Source organism: Dendrobates tinctorius, unplaced genomic scaffold (genome assembly GCF_039654945.1).
Source record: "Dendrobates tinctorius isolate UK_male_01 unplaced genomic scaffold, ASM3965494v1 ptg000034l, whole genome shotgun sequence".
NCBI lineage: Eukaryota > Metazoa > Chordata > Amphibia > Anura > Dendrobatidae > Dendrobates > Dendrobates tinctorius.
This window is the reverse complement of record NW_027361702.1, coordinates 6947453-6973127: the sequence shown is the minus strand read 5'-3', so window position 1 is coordinate 6973127 and position 25675 is coordinate 6947453. Positions and strand designations below refer to the sequence as shown.

The 25675-nt window shown below is 47.2% G+C and overlaps 1 protein-coding gene across 2 annotated transcripts in view; it reads left to right on the top strand.

The window, feature by feature from the left end:
• GABRA3 (gamma-aminobutyric acid type A receptor subunit alpha3) overlaps positions 1 to 25675 on the top strand; it is a 194626-nt gene that overhangs the window by 28057 nt on the left and 140894 nt on the right. Inside the window, exons 1-2 of one of the 2 annotated variants that reach the window (XM_073573059.1) lie at positions 22660 to 22748; positions 22947 to 23055. In XM_073573059.1, the coding sequence (XP_073429160.1) occupies positions 22967 to 23055 (89 nt within the window). In that variant the 5' untranslated portion in view covers positions 22660 to 22748; positions 22947 to 22966. Of the gene's footprint in view, positions 1 to 22659; positions 22749 to 22946; positions 23056 to 25675 lie in introns of those variants that run through there. The other variant, XM_073573058.1, reaches the window with a different exon arrangement.

Here is a 25675-nt window from a genome sequence, read left to right as displayed (position 1 = left end):
TGGCGCCCCTGAGGCTCAGTCACCACAGAGGTACTGCACCTCCACCTGAGGTGTGGTGCCTCACCATCAAGGTAAGTTGGAGGCTCCTGACCACGCTCCAACATCTGCATCCCACACAACACAGTAGTTCAGCAAAGCCACATTGCGGCTCCCTGCTTGGAGTGTAGCAGAGTACCTTTGGTGGCTCCTTGCTTGGAACACGAAGCGTGCTGGGAGGCGGGTGGAGTTAGAATACATAAAAGAGCGGGAAGGGTTAGGATTAGAGGTCAGTGTGAGTCGGAGAGTCACTCAGAGAGGAGTGAGGAAAGAAGATCCCTGGGAGAGGGATGGAGGAAGGAGGTGACCTGGGTGTGCTGGCGCGGGAAAGGAAAGAAGGAGAAAGACATTGAACTGAAACATGATCTTCCATGAGAAGGAGCGATTAGTACAGAGCGAAGGAGTAAAAGGGAACAGAGGACGTGGGTTAGAGGAGAACCCTGCCTAGAAGTTCTAAGCGCAAGGCCGGGGCCCGGTCCCCGAGGTTGTATGGATGCTAATGGTCTTGCAGCAGACACCGGTGGAGTAGTGGGCTGTAAATGCACTACTCCCATCTAAGACTTGGAGGCACAAAAGCAACTTGGATAATGAGCCGGGACTCAGGAGTAAGGAGTCCCCGAAGCAGGCTACAGCTGTCTGCCGTACAAGTAGAGTTCTTGGGAACATCTGTCAGGAGGCACTCCAGTGTAACTCAGTACTGGGAGTACTTCACACTTAAAGGCGCTATAAGAGGAGACGTTCAGAAAGGTACATGTTGGCAGAGCGTTGGAAGGGAGCATTCCATCTGGCCTGGAGGTTGATTGAGTCTCTGACCCGGAGGACACAGTAGGGAGGCAGGCACCTGTGTGTACTACAGACTGTGAGTAAAGCTTTGGAACTACAAACCCTGATGTCCTCCATTGATTCTTGAGCCAACACACCCAGCACTGCTACACCTGGGAACCAGCTACTACACGGCCTGTGCCTCTCCTCTACCCCTACATCTACACTGCCCTGGGGCTACAGCTTCACCTGTGGGGAGCTTCACCATCTTGGCTGCAACACACCACCATCCCCAGAGGATCTGCACGCAGTGTCGGCTTAACATCTCGCTTGCCGAACACCACAGGTGGCGTCACGAACTATTTCATTAACTACATTCCACCATTCAATCTTCCCCCTGTTAATTGGGTGCCCAGGGCCACGGACCAGGTCACCGTTGCTGTGACACATCCCGCCAACCCCGGCCCGGTACTGAGTACCCCACGGCCCTGGAAGGGCGACCCATATGTCCGATTTCAGTATGTGTTCCGCTACTTTTTCCGCTGACCGGAAGTCGGTCACACTTCTCGGGTGCATTCCATGGACTGGCGCCACAGGAAGAGGTGTGACTAGTTCAACAATTGGATCCGTATTCGGCGGCGTGCGTTCCACAGACCGGAAGTAAATGTGAGTAAGGGCGTTCGCCCAGGACGCCAGCAGGCATTTGTGCGGCATATGGTTGTGGTAGCAGGTAAAAATAATTATGAGTCACTCCACATGAAGTGTTGATATCTATAAGTATGCCCTCTTTCCTCTATTCTCTGCAGACAGCATTGAGAGTAGAAGGACTCATGTTTCTTTAGTTATAGCACTATGACACTTTATAACAAGTTAGTCCCTTGAATAGTTTACTTGGATGAAACATGTTGGGACACCTTTCCAGGGAAAGTGCAGGGCATGTGCAATATAGGGTGAGTTGTGGACTGCCCTTGTCAGGGTGGGAGTTTGAGGATTAGATGACGGTTAGCCCCATAGGGATTTGACAGGGTATTGTCTTCCCATCGCTGCCTTCCATTGTCTGTACAGAGGACTGTTTGGAGACTCCCGGCCCATCATCTTGTTTGGTGAGATTGTTCCTTTTTTATCGTCTCCCCTTTTTTTGGTTAATATAGGTGACCATAAAAATCATCTAGGCACCTTGTATTTCCATTATATATGTGCAATCAGGTTATGGCATTAATGTGTTGAATTGTCAGTCATTGCTGTATCCTTATATTTTGTCACCCATGCGACAGATTATCAGGTGGCAAATTATATCCTTCATAATGCAGCTACAGTTAGGTCCATATATATTTGGACAGAGACAACATTTTCCTCATTTTTGTTCTAGACATTACCACAATGAATTTTAAACAAAACAATTCAGATGCAGTTGAAGTTCAGACTTTCAGCTTTCATTTGAGGGTATCCACATTGGATGAAGGGTTTAGGAGTTTCAGCTCCTTAACATGTGCCACCCTGTTTTTAAAGGGACCAAAAGTAATAGGACAATTGACTCCAAGGCTATTTCATGGACAGGTTTGGGCAACACTTCATTATGTCATTCTCAAGTAAGCAGATAAAAGGCCTGGAGTTGACTTGAGGTGTGGTGCTTGCATTTGGAAGGTTTTGCTGTGAAGGAAACATGCGGTCAAAGGAGCTCTCCATGCAGGTGAAACAAGCAATCCTTAAGCTGCAAAGACAGAAAAAAGCCATTTGAGAAATTGCTACAACATTAGGAGTGGCAAAATCTACAGTTTGGTACATCCTGAGAAAGAAAGCAAGCACTGGTGAACTTATCAATGCAAAAAGACCTGGGCGCCCACGGAAGACAACAGTGGTGGATGATCGCAGAATAATCTTCATGGTGAAGAGAAACCCCTTCACAACAGCCAACCAAGTGAACAACACTCTCCAGGAGGTAGGCGTATCAATATCCAAATCTACCAAAAAGAGAAGACTGCATGAAAGTAAATACAGAGGGTTCACTGCACGGTGCAAGCCACTCATAAGCATCAAGAATCAAAAGGCTAGACTGGACTTTGCTAAAAAACATCTAAAAAAGCCAGCACAGTTTTGGAAGAACATTCTTTGGACAGATGAAACCAAGATCAACCTCTACCAGAATGATGGAAAGAGAAAAGTATGGTGAAGGCGTGGTACAGCTCATGATCCAAAGCATACCACATCATCTGTAAAACATGGCGGAGGCAGTGTGATGGCTTGGGCATGCATGGCTGCCAGTGGCACTGGGTCACTAGTGTTTATTGATGATGTGACACAGGACAGAAGCAGCCGAATGAATTCTGAGGTATTCAGAGCCATACTGTGTGCTCAGATCCAGCCAAATGCAGCCAAACTGATTGGTCGTCGTTTCATACTACAGATGGACAATGACCCAAAATATAAAGCCAAAGCAACCCAGGAGTTTATTAAAGCAAAGAAGTGGAATATTCTTGAATGGCCAAGTCAGTCACCTGATCTCAACCCAATTGAGCATGCATTTCACTTGTTAAAGACTAAACTTCAGACAGAAAGGCCCACAAACAAACAGCAACTGAAAACCACCGCAGTGAAGGCCTGGCAGAGCATCAAAAAGGAGGGAACACAGCGTGTGGTGATGTCCATGAGTTCAAGACTTCAGGCAGTCATTGCCAACAAAGGGTTTTCAACCAAGTACTAGAAATGAACATTTTATTTACAATTATTTAATCTGTCCAATTACTTTTGGTCCCTTTAAAAACAGGGTGGCACACGTTAAGGAGCTGAAACTCCTAAACCCTTCATCCAAGTATAATGTGGATACCCTCAAATGAAATATGAAAGTCTGAACTTCAACTGCATCTGAATTGTTTTGTTTAAAATTCATTGTGGTAATGTCTAGTACCAAAATTAGAAAAATGTTGTCTCTGTCCAAATATATATGGACCTAACTGTAAGTGGTCGCCTATGTCCTTAGGGACCGTCCATTAGATTGGCATTTTTTTTATATGTCTTATTCACATTTGGGTGACACTCTTTAATTCTTTTAATTAACGGATTAAAAGCTATGTTTTAATTCCACCTATTGCTTTATACTTATGCCCACCATGTGTAAAGTGAGCGCTTCATGTGCGGATGGTACCCAGGGTCAGGAGGAGAGGAGACTGTCCTCCAGGCCCTGGGTACTATATTCCTGTAAAAATAGAATTAAAATAAAAAATAGGGATATACTTACCCTCTGTTGGCCCCCGGAGTCCTCAGCGGTGCATGCGGCACTGCCAGCAACTTCCGTTCCCAGGGATGCAGTGCGGAACTCACCCCAGATGACGTCGCGGTTGTGTGATCGCTACGTCATCAGAGGTCATTCGCGCAAGGCATCCATGGGAACGGAACTTGCTGGCAGCGCTGCTTAGAATCGGGAGGATTTCGGGGTGCGACAGAAGGTAAGTATATCTCTATTTTTTTTGTTATTTTTAACATTCTATCTTTTACTATTGATGCTGCATAGGTAGCATCAATAGTAAAAAGTTGGTCACACTTGTCAAGCACTACATTATGCTTGACAAGTGTGACCAACCTGTCAATCACTTTTCAAAACGATGCTTCAAATCGCTTGGAAAAGCGCTAGCATTCTGCAAGCTAAAAACGCTTGTGTTTTGCGGGAAAACGCATGCGAATTCCACGTGCGTTTTAACCGCGGCAGGGAGTTGCGGAAATGCTGCGGACAATTCCGCAGCATTTCTGCAACGTGGGCACATAACCTTATGGCCAGTGGGGTCCTCTCTCTCTCCTGTAGAGTGTACACTCTTATGATCAGTGGGGTCTTCTCTCTCTTGTAGAGTTTAAGCTCTGATGGTCAGTGGGGTCCTCTCTCTCCTGTAGAGTGTAAGCTCTTATGGTCAGCAGGATCCTCTCTCTCTCATGTAGAGTGTAAGCTCTTATGGTCAGCGGGGTCCTCTCTCCTGTATTGTGTAAGACCTTATGGTCAGTGGGTTATTCGCTCTTCTGTAGAGCGTAAGCTCTTATGGTCAGTGGGGCTCTCTCTCTCCTGTAGAGTCTAAGTTCTTACAGTCAGCGGGGTCCTCTCTCTCTCTCTCTCTCTCCCCTGTAGAGTGTAAGCTCTCATGGTAAGTAGGGTATTGGCTCTCCTGTAGAGTGTAATCTCTTGTGGTCGGTGGACTATTCTCTCTCCTGTAGAGTGTAAGCTCTTATGGTCAGTGGGATCCTCTCTCTCACTCTCTTCTCTATGCTATGTGTTTTTTCTGAGTAATTAGACATTTTCTATTAGCTTGAATTGCGTAAATGTGTTTGCTGTAAATCAAATTTTGGGGGAAAATTCAGCAAAATTGAATTTCAATAAATCTGTTTATCGGTGAAATGAAAAGCTATGATTTTAATTTTCAGTGTATGGGGAGTGTGCCTTATTGCATGTGTGAACTATTTTCACTTCTGAAGATGTTGTTTTTCCTGTGTTTAGACTAGAGTTGAGCGACTTTTGCTTTTTTAGGGTCGCGTTTCGTTTCGTGAAACCCGACTTTTCCAAAAGTCGGGTCGAGCAAGATCGTCCGATTATAGGGAAAAGTCGGGGTCGTCCCGAAACACGAAACCCAATGTAAGTCAATGGGGAATAAAAGTCGGCAGTGAGAGGAGGACAGGAAACACACCTACAGTGCCCATTTGAATGCCAAAAGCATCAATTCTTCTTACTTAAGCTTGTCAACCTTAATTAACTTCATAATACAAGTTACGCACTGAAAAATGGGGGTTATTTGGCTAAAGTTGTGGGGGGGTAGGGCTGGCTGCAGGTTTTCATGTGCCCTGGGCGAAAGAGCGCCCCTTTAACACATACCACAACTCATCATGCTCCGATACGGCAGAGAAATAGCTGTATAGTACAATGAAAAATACCTCACTTTTTACATCTCATGACGAGGCCCATCTATTTCTCCATACAAAATCATTGGTCCCATATAATGTTTGAAACAGTATATGATGAGCTCCACATAATGCTACAGTATATGTTGGTCCCCATGGATGAAGCTCCACTGTCTTATGGGCCCAAATAATGCTCCAAACATAATGGGCCCCATTTCTAATGCTCTAGTGTATAATGGGCCCTGTAAATGCTGCTCCAGTGTCTGATGTCCACCTTTGGAATGTTCCAGTGTATGGTGGGCCCCATCTATCATTCTCCAGAGTATAGTGCTCCCCAAAAATTGCTGTCCCAACATAGAAAACAATCAAATAAGTCTCCTCGTATGGATAGCGTATACATTCAAAATATATGTCTATACAGCATGAGGCAGGCTCAGACGGTGTTAGGCCCAGTATGGATTGCAAGTCATTGCACAAAGGTTAGAAGGGGTACCGTATCCCCGGATAACATGTATGGATAGCGTACACATTCAAAATATATGTCTATACAGCATGAGGCAGGCTCAGACGGTGTTAGGCCCAGTATGGATTGCACGTCATTGCACAAAGGTTAGAAGGGGTACCGTATCCACGGATAACATGTATGGATAGCGTACACATTCAAAATATATGTCTATACAGCATGAGGCAGGCTCAGACGGTGTTAGGCCCAGTATGGATTGCACGTCATTGCACAAAGGTTAGAAAGGGTACCGTATCCCTGGATAACATGTATGGATAGCGTACACATTCAAAATATATGTCTATACAGCATGAGGCAGGCTCAGACGGTGTTAGGCCCAGTATGGATTGCACGTCATTGCACAAAGGTTAGAAAGGGTACCGTATCCCTGGATAACATGTATGGATAGCGTACACATTCAAAATATATGTCTATACAGCATGAGGCAGGCTCAGACGGTGTTAGGCCCAGTATGGATTGCACGTCATTGCACAAAGGTTAGAAGGGGTACCGTATCCCCGGATAACATGTATGGATAGCGTACACATTCAAAATATATGTCTATACAGCATGAGGCAGGCTCAGACGGTGTTAGGCCCAGTATGGATTGCACGTCATTGCACAAAGGTTAGAAAGGGTACCGTATCCCTGGATAACATTTATGGATAGCGTACACATTCAAAATATATGTCTATACAGCATGAGGCAGGCTCAGACGGTGTTAGGCCCAGTATGGATTGCACGTCATTGCACAAAGGTTAGAAGGGGTACCGTATCCCCGGATAACATGTATGGATAGCGTACACATTCAAAATATATGTCTATACAGCATGAGGCAGGCTCAGACGGTGTTAGGCCCAGTATGGATTGCACGTCATTGCACAAAGGTTAGAAGGGGTACCGTATCCCCGGATAACATGTATGGATAGCGTACACATTCAAAATATATGTCTATGCAGCATGAGGCAGGCTCAGACGGTGTTAGGCCCAGTATGGATTGCACGTCATTGCACAAAGGTTAGAAAGGGTACCGTATCCCTGGATAACATGTATGGATAGCGTACACATTCAAATTATATGTCTATACAGCATGAGGCAGGCTCAGACGGTGTTAGGCCCAGTATGGATTGCACGTCATTGCACAAAGGTTAGAAGGGGTACCGTATCCCCGGATAACATGTATGGATAGCGTACACATTCAAAATATATGTCTATACAGCATGAGGCAGGCTCAGACGGTGTTAGGCCCAGTATGGATTGCACGTCATTGCACAAAGGTTAGAAAGGGTACCGTATCCCTGGATAACATGTATGGATAGCGTACACATTCAAAATATATGTCTATACAGCATGAGGCAGGCTCAGACGGTGTTAGGCCCAGTATGGATTGCACGTCATTGCACAAAGGTTAGAAGGGGTACCGTATCCCCGGATAACATGTATGGATAGCGTACACATTCAAAATATATGTCTATACAGCATGAGGCAGGCTCAGACGGTGTTAGGCCCAGTATGGATTGCACGTCATTGCACAAAGTTTAGAAGGGGTAACGTATCCCCGGATAACATGTATGGATAGCGTACACATTCAAAATATATGTCTATACATCAGGAGGCAGGCTCAGACGGTGTCAGGCACAGTATGGATTTGACGGCCCAGATTACACAGCGGAGGAGCAGGGAGAGGTAAAGATTGCAAATGCTGGGGCCCTGGCCAAGCAAGGGGGCCCACTCGTGGGCGTCGGTACTGGCACTGGGCCCCTCATAGTACAGCGGTGTGTCTGACGGCGGGTGTGCACCACCACCGTCAGAGACACTTGATTGCACTATGAGGGACCCTGTGCCAGTGCCCGCGCCAAAGAGTCGGCCTACCCACCTGTCCAGGGCAACGGCACTCGCACGGTGTCGTGCGCTAGGTGGTGACCCCGGCCATGGGGGGGGAGGCAGCACAGTTAGGGAGTTTTAGAAAGTGGCATATGTTGATGTTGGACATTCAACTGATGCAAAAGGCGAAATAGGTGAAGTACCAGGAAGAGGTGGACCAAAGCAAGCCATTTTTCTGTCACCCTATGTGTCATCAGGGGAAGGTGGGACAAAATCCTTGGAATCCCATGCGTGGTTCATTTTAATGAAGGTTAGATCATCCACATTTTGGGTTGACAGACGGGTCCTTTTTTCTGTCAGGATTGATCCAGCTGCACTGAAGACTCTTTCCGATAGCACACTTGCAGCTGGGCAAGCGAGCTCCTGTAAGGCATATTGGGCCAATTCAGGCCAGGTGTCCAGTTTAGCGGCCCAATAGTCAAAGGGGAATGACCTGTGTGGGAGAACATCGATATGGGAGGAAAAGTAGTTTGTAACCATAGTTGACAACTGCTGTCTCCTGTCACTTTCCATCGATGCAGTATTACCAGTTGTGTGAGCGGTATTTGAAAAATCAGTCCACAACATTGTCATGAAACCCCTGTCTCCAACGCCACTTCTGCTGTGTGCACCACGAACACCTCTGCCAAGCTGCCCCCGGCCCGTACGGCTCGTGTGAGAACCATCACCGCTGCTTTGTGTGCTGGGAATGCCTCAAGCAACCGATTTACCAGAGTTGCTTGTTTATTAGCCAATATTAGGTCAAGGTTCTCCTGTGGCATGATGTTTTGTAATTTGCCTTTATAGCGTGGATCCAGGATGCTGGCCAACCAGTAGTCGTCATCGTTCATCATTTTGGCAATGCGGGGGTCCCTTTTTAGGATCCGCAAGGCATAATCTGACATGTGGGCCAATGATCCCGGTGTCAATGATGCACTGCGAGTGTTGGGTGGAGGAGCACTTTCTGGCAAATCCACATCCCTCCAGTCACGCACAAACCCTGTACCAGACCTTGCCACGCCAACATTTTCACTTGCCCCACAAGATGCATCCTCCTCCCCTAAGTAATCATCCCCATCATCCTCCTCCTCCTCCTCCTCTTCTTCCTCCACCTCGTCCAGGAGAGGTCCCTGAGCAGACAATGGCTGAATGTCATCAAGGATTCCCTCCTCCTCTTCCTCCTCATCAACATTGGCTGCAGACGCCTGCTCCTTAAGGTGCGTCAAAGTTTGCATGAGCAGACGCATAAGTGGGATGCTCATGCTTAGGATGGCGTCGTCTGCGCTTACCAGCCGTGTGCATTCCTCAAAACACTGAAGGACTTTACAAAGGTCTTTCAGCTTCGACCACTGCACGCCTGTCAACTCCATGTCTGCTCTCAAAGTGCCTGGCCGTGTATCCTCCCACAAATGCATTATGGCCTGCCTCTGCTCGCACAGCCGCTCCACCATGTGCAGGGTGGAGTTCCACCTTGTTGCAATGTCGATAATGAGGCGGTGGTTGGGAAGGTGGAGCAATCGCTGCAGCTTCTGCATACGAACGGAGTGTACAGGCGACCGGCGGATGTGCGCGCACAGTCTTCGCACCTTCTGGAGCAGGGCTGTTAACTCCGGATAATTTTTGAGGAAGCACTGCACCACCAGGTTCAAGGTGTGAGCCAAGCAAGGTATGTGGCTGAGTTTTGAAAGGGCTATGGCTGCCACAAAATTACGGCCGTTATCACTAACTACCTTGCCTGCCTCAAGATGTACACTGCCCAGCCATGACTCAGTTTGTCGCTTCAAGTACTCGGCCAGCACCTCGGCGGTGTGTCTGTCGCCCAAACACATCATCTGCAACACAGCCTGCTGACGCTTTCCACTAGCTGCTCGATAGGGGGACACATCGTGTGCAACAGTGGCAGCTGCAGATGGAGTGCTCGTACGACTGCGCTCTGTGGACGAGCTGTCGCTTCTGGAGGAGGAGGAGGAGGAGGAGGGTCGAACGCCTACAGCCAACTGTTTCCTAGACCGTGGGCTAGGAAGCACTGTCCCACCACCGCTGTCCCCTGTGGACCCTGCATCCACCACATTAACCCAGTGCGCAGTGATGGACACGTAACGGCCCTGGCCATGCCGACTGGACCATGCATCAGTTGTGAGGTGCACCTTTCCGCTCACTGACTGCTTGAGTGCATGGACAATGCGGTCTTTCACATGATGGTGGAGGGCTGGGATGGCTTTGCGAGAGAAGAAGTGGCGACTGGGTAGGTCATAGCGTGGTACTGCATAGGCCATGAGTTCGCGGAAAGCTGTGCTTTCCACCAACCGAAAGGGCATCATCTCAAACGAGATTAGTTTGGCAATGTGGGCGTTCAAACCCAGTGTACGCGGATGAGAGACTGAGTACTTTCTTGACCTACTCATAGTGTCTGGGAGGGTGAGCTGGACTTGAGAGCTGCATATGGTGGAAGTAGCGGTGGACAGGGCGGACTGAGAGAGGGTTGATGATGGTGATGGAGTTGGTGTTCTTTCTGATGGCCTAGAATCAGTCTTTCGTTGATATAACAGTGGGATTCCCTGACTGCTCTGGCCTTGCAACGACACCTCAACATTTGCTGCTGTGCTAACCGGTGGGCTTACAGTGGGGGAAACAATGTAGCGTTGCTGACTACCTTCGTTGTGATCAGTTGCACATGTGGCACTTGAGGTTTGGTGTTGTGTCCACGCTTGCAAGTGCATGCTGGTTAAATGTCTAAGCATGCAACTGGTATTCAAATTTTTCAGATTTTTCCCTCGGCTAAAGGTCTTTGCGCACTTCTTACAGATAACCTTGGCCTTATCATGAGGATTTTGGTCAAAAAAGTGCCACACTGCACTCTTCCTACTTTGGCAGACATTTTGCGGCCTAGCACGCTGTGATCTTTTGACCCTCTGGACAAGCTGTCCAGCAACTCTTTTGATGTTTGGAACCTGTCTTTGGAGTGCTCCGGGCCTGCCAGATAACAGCTGTTGCGATGTCGATGTCTGCTGTGGATGCTCCTCATCTGAGCTATTGGAAGCAGCACCCTCTTCCCCCAATGGATGCCAATCTGGGTCAACAACTGGGTCATCCATCACCTCCTCTTCTATGTCATGTGCACCTTTCTCTGTGTCACCGTGTATGGTGGTATAGTGTGCGGGAAGGGGCACCTGAGTCTCATCAGGGTCAAAATCTGGCTCTGTACACTGCGAGGAAAATGTAGTGCTCTGAGTGAATGTACCAGCAGAATCATCCATCAGCGGCTGTGCATCAGTGCACTCCATGTCAGATTCATCTTGGCCTGGGTAATTCACCATTTGACTTGATAATCCAGGCATGGTATGTGAAAACAGCTCCATGGAGTAATCAGTAGTATGGCCTGCGTCATCCTTCAATCTTGGTTGGGGTGAAGGACACAAGGAAAGGTGTGGTTCATGAACATGAGCCTCCAATGACGACTCAGTGCTTTTACTTTTTACAACTGAAGAAGAGGAGGCGATAGAGCTGGAGGCTGAGTCAGCAATGTAAGACAAAACTTTTTCCTGATGCTCTGCCTTTAAAAGCGGTTTGCCAACTCCTAGAAAACTAAGCGTTCGAGGCCTTATGTAGCCAGACGATGACGCAGGGTCAGCACCTCCTGCATTTGGTCCTATTTTGCTCTTGCCACTACCATCAGATCCACCACCAACACCATCATTACCAGCTGCCAACCCCCGCCCAATTCCACGGCCTCTTCCACCAGCCTTCCTCATTTTTGGTAGAAATGTAGACAAAATCCAACAAACTATATAGTAGTAATGTAAAACAAGGTACAAGGTGTCTATAGGACAGGGGAGTTTTAGAATTTCTGCACACACTTGTGGACAGTGGACACTTGTGGATTGTGTGCGGCCCACTGATATCTGAGCGCTATGTGACACGCTCGATGGCACAGCTGCCTGTGACCAAAGTGACGAGAGGATAATGGAGATTTTGAATCTCTGCGTACACTTGTGGACAGTGAACACTTGTGGATTGTGTGCGGCCCACTGATATCTGAGCGCTATGTGACACGCTCGATGGCACAGCTGCCTGTGACCAAAGTGACGAGAGGATAATGGAGATTTTGAATCTCTGCGTACACTTTTGGACACTGGACACTTGTGGATTGTGTGCGGCCCACTGATATCTGAGCGCTATGTGACACGCTCGATGGCACAGCTGCCTGTGACCAAAGTGACGAGAGGATAATGGAGATTTTGAATCTCTGCGTACACTTTTGGACACTGGACACTTGTGGATTGTGTGCGGCCCACTGATATCTGAGCGCTATGTGACACGCTCGATGGCACAGCTGCCTGTGACCAAAGTGACGAGAGGATAATGGAGATTTTGAATCTCTGCGTACACTTGTGGACAGTGGACACTTGTGGATTGTGTGCGGCCGACTGATATCTGAGCGCTATGTGACACGCTCGATGGCACAGCTGCCTGTGACCAAAGTGACGAGAGGATAATGGAGATTTTGAATCTCTGCGTACACTTGTGGACAGTGGACACTTGTGGATTGTGTGCGGCCCACTGATATCTGAGCGCTATGTGACACGCTCGATGGCACAGCTGCCTGTGACCAAAGTGACGAGAGGATAATGGAGATTTTGAATCTCTGCGTACACTTGTGGACAGTGGACACTTGTGGATTGTGTGCGGCCCACTGATATCTGAGCGCTATGTGACATGCTCGATGGCACAGCTGCCTGTGACCAAAGTGACGAGAGGATAATGGAGATTTTGAATCTCTGCGTACACTTTTGGACACTGGACACTTGTGGATTGTGTGCGGCCCACTGATATCTGAGCGCTATGTGACACGCTCGATGGCACAGCTGCCTGTGACCAAAGTGACGAGAGGATAATGGAGATTTTGAATCTCTGCGTACACTTGTGGACAGTGGACACTTGTGGATTGTGTGCGGCCCACTGATATCTGAGCGCTATGTGACACGCTCGATGACACAGCTGCCTGTGACCAAAGTGACGAGAGGATAATGGAGATCTTGAATCTCTGCGAACACTTGTGGACAGTGGACACTTGTGGATTGTGTGCGGCCCACTGATATCTGAGCGCTATGTGACACGCTCGATGGCACAGCTGCCTGTGACCAAAGTGACGAGAGGATAATGGAGATTTTGAATCTCTGCGTACACTTGTGGACAGTGGACACTTGTGGATTGTGTGCGGCCCACTGATATCTGAGCGCTATGTGACACACTCGATGGCACAGCTGCCTGTGACCAAAGTGACGAGAGGATAATGGAGATTTTGAATCTCTGCGTACACTTTTGGACACTGGACACTTGTGGATTGTGTGCGGCCCACTGATATCTGAGCGCTATGTGACACGCTCGATGGCACAGCTGCCTGTGACCAAAGTGACGAGAGGATAATGGAGATTTTGAATCTCTGCGTACACTTTTGGACACTGGACACTTGTGGATTGTGTGAGGCCCACTGATATCTGAGCGCTATGTGACACGCTCGATGGCACAGCTGCCTGTGACCAAAGTGACGAGAGGATAATGGAGATTTTGAATCTCTGCGTACACTTTTGGACACTGGACACTTGTGGATTGTGTGCGGCCCACTGATATCTGAGCGCTATGTGACACGCTCGATGGCACAGCTGCCTGTGACCAAAGTGACGAGAGGATAATGGAGATTTTGAATCTCTGCGTACACTTTTGGACACTGGACACTTGTGGATTGTGTGCGGCCAATGATATCTGAGCGCTATGTGACACGCTCGATGGCACAGCTGCCTGTGACCAAAGTGACGAGAGGATAATGGAGATTTTGAATCTCTGCGTACACTTTTGGACACTGGACACTTGTGGATTGTGTGCGGCCCACTGATATCTGAGCGCTATGTGACACGCTCGATGGCACAGCTGCCTGTGACCAAAGTGACGAGAGGATAATGGAGATTTTGAATCTCTGTGTACACTTTTGGACACTGGACACTTGTGGATTGTGTGCGGCCCACTGATATCTGAGCGCTATGTGACACGCTCGATGGCACAGCTGCCTGTGACCAAAGTGACGAGAGGATAATGGAGATTTTGAATCTCTGCGTACACTTTTGGACACTGGACACTTGTGGATTGTGTGCGGCCCACTGATATCTGAGCGCTATGTGACACGCTCAATGGCACAGCTGCCTGTGACCAAAGTGACGAGAGGATAATGGAGATTGGATTGCTTTTAAAAAAGCAGTTTGCAGAGCAGTGGGTAAACAGCAATGCCAGCGTGTCAGGAAGCCTTAGAAGGCAGCCCAACAACCAACACCACTGATACACCACAATATAGCCTCCCCTTGCACTGCACACACAGTGACTTGTGTGTTGTGCAGGCCAAATTGCTAGCAGCAGAAGCAGTTTTTTTGTCTTCTTCCCTGCCTAACGCTCTCCCTACAGAATCAGCAGCAACCTCTCCCTATACTAAGATCGGCAGAAGTAAGATGGCGGTCGGCGTGCACGCCCTTTTATACCCCCTGTGACGCCCACCAAAGCAAGCCAATCACTTGCATGCCCTTCTGAAAGATGGTGGTGACCCGTGCCTATGTCATCACGTTGCCCACAGTGTCCGTGGATCCTGATTGGCTGAAAAAGAGCGCAAAACAAACTTTTGAAACGCGACTTTGGCGCGTAAGTCGCCGACCTCGTGGCCGACCTCATCCTAGGGTCGGGTTTCGTTTCATGAAACCCGACTTTGCCAAAAGTCGGCGACTTTTGAATTTTTTCGACCCGTTTCGCTCAACTCTAGTTTAGACGACTGTTCATCTGGTTTACATTGATTGAATGTGAATGTGAGAGGTGCCAGAGCTACTTGGTCTTTTTGGCAGTACTTTTCTTTCATGCTCGGAGAAATAGCTACATGATCAGATCATGTGATCAATCTAATTGTGGAAGATTGAGCAATATTCAGCAAAGATCTGCTAACCACAAATTAGTCATAGCTGGAACATGATTTGTGACCATCGGGAAACAGGTATAGTCTGTTTCTGAGGCGTGGTGGATACGTTAGATGTGGTACAAATCCTTCCCAGCCAGGACAGGAGCCCAGGAGTGGGTGCCCCTTCTGGATGAGGTGTAAATCATATATCATTTATGGATGAAGCTACTGTTTTGACCCTTAAGGTGTTTTCCAGAATAAAGCAAATAGTGAAAATTGCAAAGTACCATAGTCGTTCCCAATACATTGTGCCCGGCTTCTGTAGACATACACCTAGTAAATTGTTAAGTGGGGTTTCCTCACACAGCAATACCATACAAGTGGATGCTAACTGCATGTTTGACACACCGCCACACTGCGGAGCTCAGAAGTGGAAAGGGGGTTCGATTTGCTACCTCCGATTTTGGTAGATTTTTTCCTTACTACTTTAGCAATGACGACTTTTCCTTCGATTTGGTCATCAATGTCTAATCGTAGGAGTGTGACAAACGGTACCTCCGCCAATCAGCTGTCCAGCTGCATGATTTGCGGCTGCTAGACAGCCTGAATACATGTGGGGATTGCCTGTTTGTAAGGAAATCCCCACATGTATTCAACATGTGGGGATTTCCTTACAAACAGGCAATCCCCACATGTATTCAGGCTGTCTAGCAGCCGCAAATCATGCAGCTGCGGGGACTCCACCTTAAAGGAAACCTGTCACCTGTTTTGGCCACTATAATATGCGGCCACTGGCTTTCAGTGCTTATCTACAGCATTCCATAATGCTGTAGATAAACCCCCTGGTCCAACCAGCAAGATAAGAAAATTAAGTTTCATTATACTCACCCGGGGGGGGCGGTCTGGTGCGATCCGGTCCAATGGATGTCATAGGTCCGGGTCCAGCGCCTCCCATCTTCTTGCAATGCCGCCCTCCTGCTTGCTTCATGGCTTCCCAGCATAGCATTCCTGTACAGGCGTACTTCTCTGCCCTGTTGAGGGCAGAGCAAAGTACTGCAGTGCACAGGTGCTGGGCCTCTCTGACCTTTCCCGGATGAGTATAATAAAAGTTATTTTTCTTATCTACAGCATTATAGAATGCTGTAGATAAGACCTGAAAGGCAGTGGCCGCATCTTATAAACAGGTGACAGGTTCGCTTTAATTTACGAGCATGCCCAAGATACTTGGAGAACACCCGAGCATACTCAGAAAACTCGAGTAACAAGCACACTCGCTCATCACTATTAGAAATCTATGAGTCATGGCATGAAATAACATTATAATAATCTTGATCAGAGTGGTCTGATTTCTGGGACCCGCATCGACAAGCACTTTTATCCCTGTTAGACTGGAGCAGCAGTGCATCAGAGAGGGGCAAACTCATTTTTCAAGTCTCTTACATGTATGTGTCATGCTGTGATGGTCTTAGGTTTAGGAAGGGGGCCTGAAACTGTCCCTGGACTGGGAGCCTAGCGATCCCTGTCCCGGGAGAACTCTTGATTAGATTTGAGCGAAACGGGTCGGTCATATTCAAAAGTCGCCGACTTTCGCTGAAGTCGGGTTTCATGAAACGAAACCCGACCATAGCGTGAGGTCAGCCACGAGGTCGGCGACCAGAGCGCCAAAGTCGCGTTTCAAAAGATGCTTCCAGCGCCCTTTTTCAGCCAATGATGGAGGACGCACAATGTGGGCAACGCGATGACGTAGGCATCGGTCACCACCATCATTGAGAAGGGCATGCAAGTGATTGGCTGGCTTTGTGTGGCGTCACAGGGGCTATAAAAGGGCGTGAACGCCGACCGCCATCTTACTTCTGCTGATCTCAGAATAGGGAGAGCTGCTGCTGATTCTGTAGGGAGAGCGTTAGGCAGGGAAGAAGAACAAAAAAACTGCTTCTGCTGTTAGCAATTTCCACTTACAACACAACATTTTGTGTGCAGTGACAGGGGAGGCTCTATTTTTGTGCATCAGCTCTGTTGGTTACTAGGCTGCCTTATAAGGCTCCCTGATAGCTGCATTGCTGTTTGCACACTGCTGTGCAAACTGCTTTTTTAAAAGCAAAAATACTTTTCTTCCTCTTTTCTGCACAGTTACCAAGGGTTCATTTTTCCACCCTTTTGTGTGTGCACTGTGCAGCAGTCCTGCTTATTAGGCTGCCTGTATCCATACTTGGACTGAGAGCATCATTGTCAGCGTTCTCAAATCTCTAGTGAGATCCAAAATCTCACCAATCCTATATACACCCTCCACCTTGTCATACACCATCCAATTTCAGCCTGTTACATTGAGGTGTAATTTCTACTGGGCCTGAGACAATAGTTCAGCGTCCTCAAATCTAAAGTGAGATTCAAATTCTCACCAATAGTAGATACACCTTCTACCTTGTTTTACAGTACCATATAGCTGGTGGTATTTTGGGTACATTTTCACAAAAATGAGCAAGTATGGTGGAAGACGCCATGGAAGTGGGGGGGGGGTTGCCAGCTGGTCACGATGGTGGTGGTGGTGGTGTTGCATCTGTTGGTAGTGGCAAAAGCACAATAGCACCTAATGCAGGAGGTGTTGAGCCTGCGTCATCGTCTGGCTCCACAAGGCCTCGAAGGCTCTCTTTTCTGGGAGTAGGTAAACCACTTTTAAAGCCGGAGCTTCAGGAACAAGTTTTGGCTTACATTGCTGACACAGCCTCCAGCTCTCTCGCCTCCTCTTATCAAGTTTCAAAAAATAAAAGCACTGAGTCGTCATTGGAGGCTCCTGGTCAGGAACAACACCTTTCCTTGTGTCCTTCACCCCTACCAAAAGTGAAGGATGTGGCAGGCCACACTACCGATTACTCCATGGAGCTCTTTTCACATACCATGCCTGGGTTAGCAAGTCAAATCGTGAATTCCCCAGTCCAAGATGAATCTGACATGGAGTGCACTGATGCACAGCCACTGATAGATTTTTCTGCTGGTACATTCACTCAGAGCACTACATTGTCCTTGCAGTGTACTGAGGCAGAATCAGACCTTGATGAAACTCAGGTGCCCCTTCCCGCATACTATACCACCTTACACAGTGACACAAAGGAAGGTGCACATGAAATTGAAGAGGAGGTGATGGATGACCCAGTTGTTGACCCAGATTGGCATCCATTGGGGGAAGTGGGTGCCGCTGTCAATAGCTCAGAAGAGGAGGAGGAGCATTCGCAGCAGGCAACGACATCGCAAGAGCTGTTATCTGGCAGGACTAGCAGTCCAAAAACAGGTTACAAAAACCAAAAGGGTTGCAGGACATCTTGGCCAGACAGTCAAATTAGCACAGCGTGCAAGGTCTCAAAATGTCTTCCATAGTAGGAAGAGTGCAGTGTGGCACTTTTTTGAACAAAATCCTAATGATCAGGCAAAGGTTATCTGTAAGAAGTGCGCAAAGACCTTTAGCCGAGGGAAAAATCTGAGAAATTTGAATACCAGTTGCATGCTTAGACATTTAACCACCATGCACTTGCAAGCGTGGATGGACTACCAAACCTCACGTACCACATGTGCACCTGCTCCGAATGAAGGTAATCAGCAACACTACATCGCTTCCCCCACTGTAAGCCCACCGGTTAGCACACCACCAGCAGCAAATGTCGAGGTGTCGTCGCAAGGGCAAAGCAGTCATGGAATCACAATGTTATTGCTACGAAAGACTGAATCTAGGCTATCAGCAACACCACCAACACCATCACCATCACCAACCCTCTCTCAGTCCGCCATGTCCACCGCTAGATGCACCATATGCAGCTCTCAAGACCAGCTCACCCTACCAGAGACTCTGAGTAGGACAAGAAAGTACTCATCCTCTCATCCGCGTACACTGCCAAACTAATTTCGTTAGAGATGATGCCCTACCGATTGGTTGAAAGCAAAGCTTTCCGTGAGCTCATGGCCTGCGCAGTACCACGCTATGACCTACCCAGTCGGCACTTCTTTTCGCGAAAAGTCATCCCAGCCCTCCACGTGCATGTGAAAGACCGCATTGTCCATGCACTCAAGCAATCAGTGAGTGGAAAGGTGCACATCACAACAGATGCACGGTCCAGTAGGCATGGCCAGGGCCGTTACGTGTCCATCACTGTGCACTGGGTTAATGTGGTGGATGCAGGGTCCACAGGGGACAGCGGTGGCGGGACAGTGCTGCCTAGCCCACGGTATAGGAAACAGTTGGCTGTAGGCTTTCGACCCTCTTCCTCCTCTTCCAGAAGCGAAAGCTCGTCCACAGAGCGCAGTCGCACGAACACTCCATCCGCAGCTGCCAGTGTTGCACACGAGGTGTCCCACTATCGAACAGCTAGTGGTAAGCGTCAGCAGGCTGTGTTGAAGATGATGTGTTTGGGCGACAACAGACACACCGTGGAGGTACTGGCCGACTACTTGCAGCGACAAACCGAGTCATGGCTGGGCAGTCTACATCTTGAGGCAGGCAAGGTAGTTAGTGATAACGGCCGGAGTTTTGTGGCAGCCATAGCCCTTTCAAAACTCAGACACATACCTTGCTTGGCTCACACCTTGAACCAGGTGGTGCAGTGCAGTAATTATCTGGAGTTAACACCCCTGCTCCATAAGGTGCGAAGACTGTGCTCGCACATCCGCCGGTCGCCCGTACACGCCAGTCGTATGCAGAAGCTGCAGCGATTGCTCCACCTTCCCAAGCACCGCCTAATTATCGATGTTGCAACAAGGTGGAACTCCACCCTGCACATGGTTCAGAGCCTGTGAGAACAGAGGCAGGCTGTAATTCATTTGTGGGAGGATACACGGGCAGGCAGTTTGCAGGCAGACATGGAGTTGTCTGGTGTGCAGTGGTCGAAGCTGAAAGACCTCTGTGAAGTCCTTCAGTGTTTTGAGGAATGCACACGGCTGGTAAGCGCAGACGACGCCATCATAAACATCAGCATCCCACTTATGCATCTGCTCATGCAAACTTTGACGCACATTAAGGAGCAGGCGTCTGCAGCCGAGGAGGAAGAGTAGGAGGGAAGCCTTGATGACAGTCAGCCATTGTCTGGTCAGGGAAGTCTCGTGGACGAGGAGAGGAAGAAGAGGATGAGGGGGATGATTATTTTAGGGAGGAGGATGCTTCTCAGGGGGCAAGAAAAAATGTTGGCGTGGCAAGGTCAGGTACAGGGTTTGTGCATGACTGGAGGGATGTGGATTTGCCAGAAAGTGCTCCTCCACCCAGCACTCGCAGTGCATCATTGACACCTGGAACATTGGCCCACATGTCTGATTATGCCTTGCAGATCCTAAAAAGGGACCCCCGCATTGCCAAAATGATGAAGGATGATGACTACTGGTTGGCCAGCATCCTGGATCCACGCTAAAAAGGCAAATTCCAAAACATCATGCCACAGGAGAACCTAGAGCTAATATTGGCTAACAAACAAGCAACTCTGGTAAACCATTTGTTTGAGGCATTCCCAGCACACAGCGGTGGTGATGTTTTTCCAGCAAGCCGTAGGGGGCAACATGGAAGAGGTGTTCGTGGTGCACACAGCCGAAGTGGCGTTGGACACAGGGGTTTCATGACCATGTTGTGGACTGATTTTTCAAGTACTGCTCACACGACTGGTAATACAGCATCGATCAAAAGTGACAGGAGACAGCAGTTGTCACCTATGGTAACAAACTACTTCTCCTCCCATATCGATGTTCTCCCTCACTGGTCTTTCCCCTTTGACTATTGGGCCAGTAAATTTGACACCTGGCCTGAATTGGCACAATATGCCTTACAGGAGCTCGCTTGCCCTGCTACTAGTGTGTTATCTGAACGAGTCTTCAGTGCTGCTGGATCAATACTGACAGAAAAAAGAACCCGTCTGTCGACCCAAAATGTTGATGATCTAACCTTCATTAAAATGAACCATGCATGGGTTTCAAAGGATTTTGTCCCACCCTCCCCTGCTGACACGTAGGTCGCCAGAAAAATGGCTTGCTTTTGTCCTCCTCTTCCGCGGACTTCTCCAATTTCTCCATTTGCAGCTGCTGAATGTCCAACGTCAACATATGCCAATTTTTCCACCTCCCTAACTGGGCTGCCTCCCCCCACAGAGCCGGAGTCACCACCTGGAGAACGCACCCGTGCGAGTGCCGTTGCCCTGGACAGGTGGGTGGGCACACTGTTTGGCCCTGGCACAAGGTCCTTCATAGTAGAATCAAGATGGTGGGGGTGCACACCCGCCGTCAGACACACCGGTGTACTATGAGGGGCACTGTGCCAGTGCCGTCACCAACGAGTGGGCCCCCCTTGCTTGCTCAGAATCACAGCACTTGCAAAGTTGAAATACTTACCTCTCCCTGCTCCACCACCGTGACGTCTTCCGCGTTTCCTGAGAGTGACATTCTGGTCAGAGAGTGCAATGACATCACGTCTGTACGCCCTCTGCCTAAACAGTCCAAGTGCAGTGAGATGGAAGATGGGGACGATGAGGAGTCCAGACTAGTACAGGGATTCCCTAGCGAGGAGACTTATTTAATTGTTTTCAATGTTGGGACAGCTATTTTTTGGGAGCACTATACTCTGGAGAATGATATATGATGCCCACCGTACACTGGAGCATTCCAAAGGTGGACATCAGACACTGGCACAGCATTTACAGGGCACATGATACACTAGAGCATTAGAAATGGGGCCCATTATATATGGATCATTATTTGGGCCCATAAAACAGTGGAGCTTCATCCATGGGGACCAACATATACTGTAGCATTATGCTGAGCTCATGATATACTGTTTCAAACATTATATAGGACCAATGATTCTATATGGAGAAATATATGGGCCCCATTACTCTGTATAGCGCACTATGCGGTGGCCATAATACTGTATGGAGGAATATACTGTCCATTTTTGGAGCTATTGGGGAATTTAAAATGGATATCAGTCATGTGATGTAAGAAGTGAAGTATGTTTCATTGTACTATACCGCTATTTCTCTGCCATATCAGAGGATCATGAATCATGGCATGTGTTAAAGGAGCCCAGTGACACTCTTTGGCCCTGGGCCCACGAAAACCTGGAGCCAGCCCTACCCCCCCCCCACAACTTTAGCCAAATAACCCCCAGTTTTCAATGCCTAACTATTATTATAAAGTAAATTAAGGTTGACAAGCTTAAGTAATATGAATTGATGTTTTTGGCATTAAAATGGGCACTGTAGGTGTGTTTCCTGTCCTCCACTCCCTGCCGACTTTTCTTCCCCATTGGCTTGCATTGGGTTGGTGAAACACTCTATCATACAAAAGCATCAACCAACAGTGGTTAGGAGGATAGGGACAAGGAGGAATAAACTAAAAGGGAAACATGTACTAGGAGATAAACACACATGTGCAGCAGAACACCTCAACAACAACGTCTCTCCAAAACACTTTGTTAACGCACACCACACATAAAAAAAAATCTCCAATAGCAACAATGAACTCCTTTTCAGCACAATGTCTCCTAAGGGCAAGGAAGCAGAGCTTTCACTGGCAAGAAAGAGAGGGTCTATCCAAGTTTTATAGGAAGAGTTAATGACCAAACCAGAAGCAGCTGAAATGGAGCTGCATGTTTCTGACCAGCATAGAAAGGGTCATTAGCCTCTTCAGCACCAAAGGAAATCAAATTCATTCAATATGGGATCCAAACACACAGGCTAAATGGAAGATCTGTGATCCACAATATGCAGTGATCTTCTACCCCCAGATCTACCAGTTTGGCATGACATTTTCGTGACAGTATGCTCTCTATTTCTTAGGGAAGTAACTTGTAGCCCGTTCCTTTGAATGGAATGTCAGTGCGCTCTCATATAGGTTCCGTGGGTGTATGACACTGTATTAGCTGATGGTTTTAATGTTTTGGGGTTTATAGTTAGTAAAAACATTACAATTTTGAATTTGAACTGTTACAAATATAGATTTTTTTTTTCACTACAGGTCTAGCAGATAGCCCCCTTATGGCGCGGGGGCATGAAGAGACATCTTTACTATCACTGGTTGTGCTCGGATTCCTGCTGCAGATGTGCCTACTGCCCCCAGGAAGAGGGTAAGACAAACAGGTCTCGATACAAGCTTCTCTGACTGCAAGCAAGGGCTGCTCAGCTCAGTGAGGTGTGCAATTCCTCAGTAAAGTGTGATTGCACAATTACATTTCTAAATGTGAATTACGTAACAGATCTTGTTGCAGTCATTTTTCTGATGCCTCCTTCTGTGGCTCCTTCTGATGCCCTCTCTAGTATCCTAAGGGTATGTTCACACTGGGGCTCCGCTGATAAAAATGCAGAATAAAGTGCAAAAAAGAATAATCCTTATTTGATTCGATGGAAAAACAGCTTGCTGTTCCCATGTTAAGGCCTTTTTGGCTCGTTTTAAACACTTTAAGCTTTCCAGTAAGCCAAGTGGCTAAAAGAAATAACATGTCCATTCTCCTGACATTTTCTGCTAGGATGACGCTACATACTATACTACTGAAGCCAACTGAAAAGTTAAGAAAAAACCTGGGTGTCTTTTTTCAGCATTTTTTAAGCCCATTCACTATGGAAATGGCAGGCGTTTTATTCATTGTATAATGGATTTTAAAAAAATGTCAGAAAAGTTATGGAAAAAAAATGCACGCCAAAAAAGATGAAAAACATTAATCAAAAACGCCTGCAAAAAAACAAACAATAACGCACTACAGGAAACAAAGAATGAAAAAAAGAAAAAAATCTCATGGGTACAAATAGAAAACCACAGAAACAAGGAGCGATTCCTGTACCTTTTTAATCATCAATAAAGCACAGTGTAAACATACCCTAACAAATCTAACTGTCCTCATTGTTGATGGTAATTTACATAGGAAAAGTTCCCAGGAGAGAAGATGTCTTTTCTCATGGAGCCAGAAGCAGGGAGGGAAATGGCTCTCATTCCTGGGGTGACTCGGGAAGATGTGTCCTTTAACTAGGGAAGGTGATTCACTTACATTCAAAAAGTGTAGTAATTTTCATAGTGATGGGGGATTTTTGTGTTTTTCAACCACATATACATTAAACTGAAAGGGGTATTCTCATCTCCAAGATTCTCTCCCAATATGTAGTAGGTGTAATATTAATAATATTAGCAAATAGCTCCTATTAGAAATGTAGTATAGTTCTTCTGGTTACCTATGTCACTTACAGGCATTCCAGTAGCTAAGGTATCCATGGTTACAGCCACTAACAACTAACTGTCACTATATAATTGATGGTAACCATGGATACCAAAGGTCCTGCAATGCCCTACATATGAGGTAAGTGACCTAGCGAATCATAAGAACTATACATTTCTAATTGGAGTTATTTTCTAATATTATTATTACACCTACTACTAATTGTGATAAAATCTTGGAGATGGGAATACCCTTTTAAATTTCAGAACCCAGACCTGCCCCTTAAATCATTTTTTTTCTCTAAAACACCGGAGAGCTTCATAGAGAACATAGTTTGAATATGCAGCTCAGGACCATAAAGAGAGACAATTCTAGCCTGGCACTGTCCCCGTAGGTCTTGTCATTGCTCTGTTCTAGTTGATTGACAGGTCTCTTATGTGTGTACATTGGAAGGGACCTGTCAATCAACCAGAGCAATGCAGGGAGGAGCTGTCCAGAGGGCGCAGCTGAATTAGTTTAATTAGTTGGATCTTCTAACTTTGTTATCCCTGGAATGTCAGAGCATTTCAAAGAAAAAATATACCTGGCAACTATCATGCCAGGATCGGATTCATTTTGCTCCTGGTTTCGGCAGCAAGACGGAGAGGGGAAAGCAGCTGTGGCTGTAAATATTGGAACATTTCATAGATATGAACATGAAAGTTTTATTGTCCTCTGATTATGGTCTAGTCCATGGTTGTGATGCCCCCGCAAGGTCTGAGGAGCACCTTCCCTAAATGATGTAGAAAGACATAAATCCATGCGATACATTCATTCCTGCTCTGAGTGTGTCACAGGTTGTCATGAATTTATGCTCCCAGACCCTTGTCTCTCTAATATTTGAAGTTACCTTTTAATACAAGTAAATTCATGTCCATGGTGTTGTGATCAGGGATACAAAAATGTTTGGCCACAGGTAGATCCATTCTTTTTTCTCTTATTGTGTGGGACATTTAGTATAAATAATTAAGTACACCACATGATGCAGCTGAAAGTACCTGAGATCTTGTAGTTATGATGTGAGTTGGGGATCTTTATCTTGTCCGTGGTCATTATAAATGGACAGGTTTTATATTTTTTCTGGTTGCAAGGAAAGGTTCCTGCAGCTGTTGTAGAGGACAGGGAGCTTCTGACAATGATGCTTCTTAGATTTGGGGGCTGCCTAAAACACAGCAGTGGGGGGTCTGGAAATATGGATTGTTATCAGGAATCTTTTTGTAGTAAAGGTTGTAATTTCCGTGCAGCTCCCCTTAGCACCTCCAGATTTGGGTTGTAGGTGACTACTAGAGGCACCCGGTTATTTTCTTCTTTAACTTTGTAATGTAGCAGGTGATTCCTTGATATTCTGATGGCTCTTGTAATTTGGTTTTCAATTGTTCTTGGATGGTAGCCCTGACTTAAAAAGGTCTTTTTGAGGTGACCAAGGTGTTCATCTCTATCCATGGGGTTAGAACATATACAATTGTATCTGATGGCTGGGCTGTAGACAATAGAGTTTTTT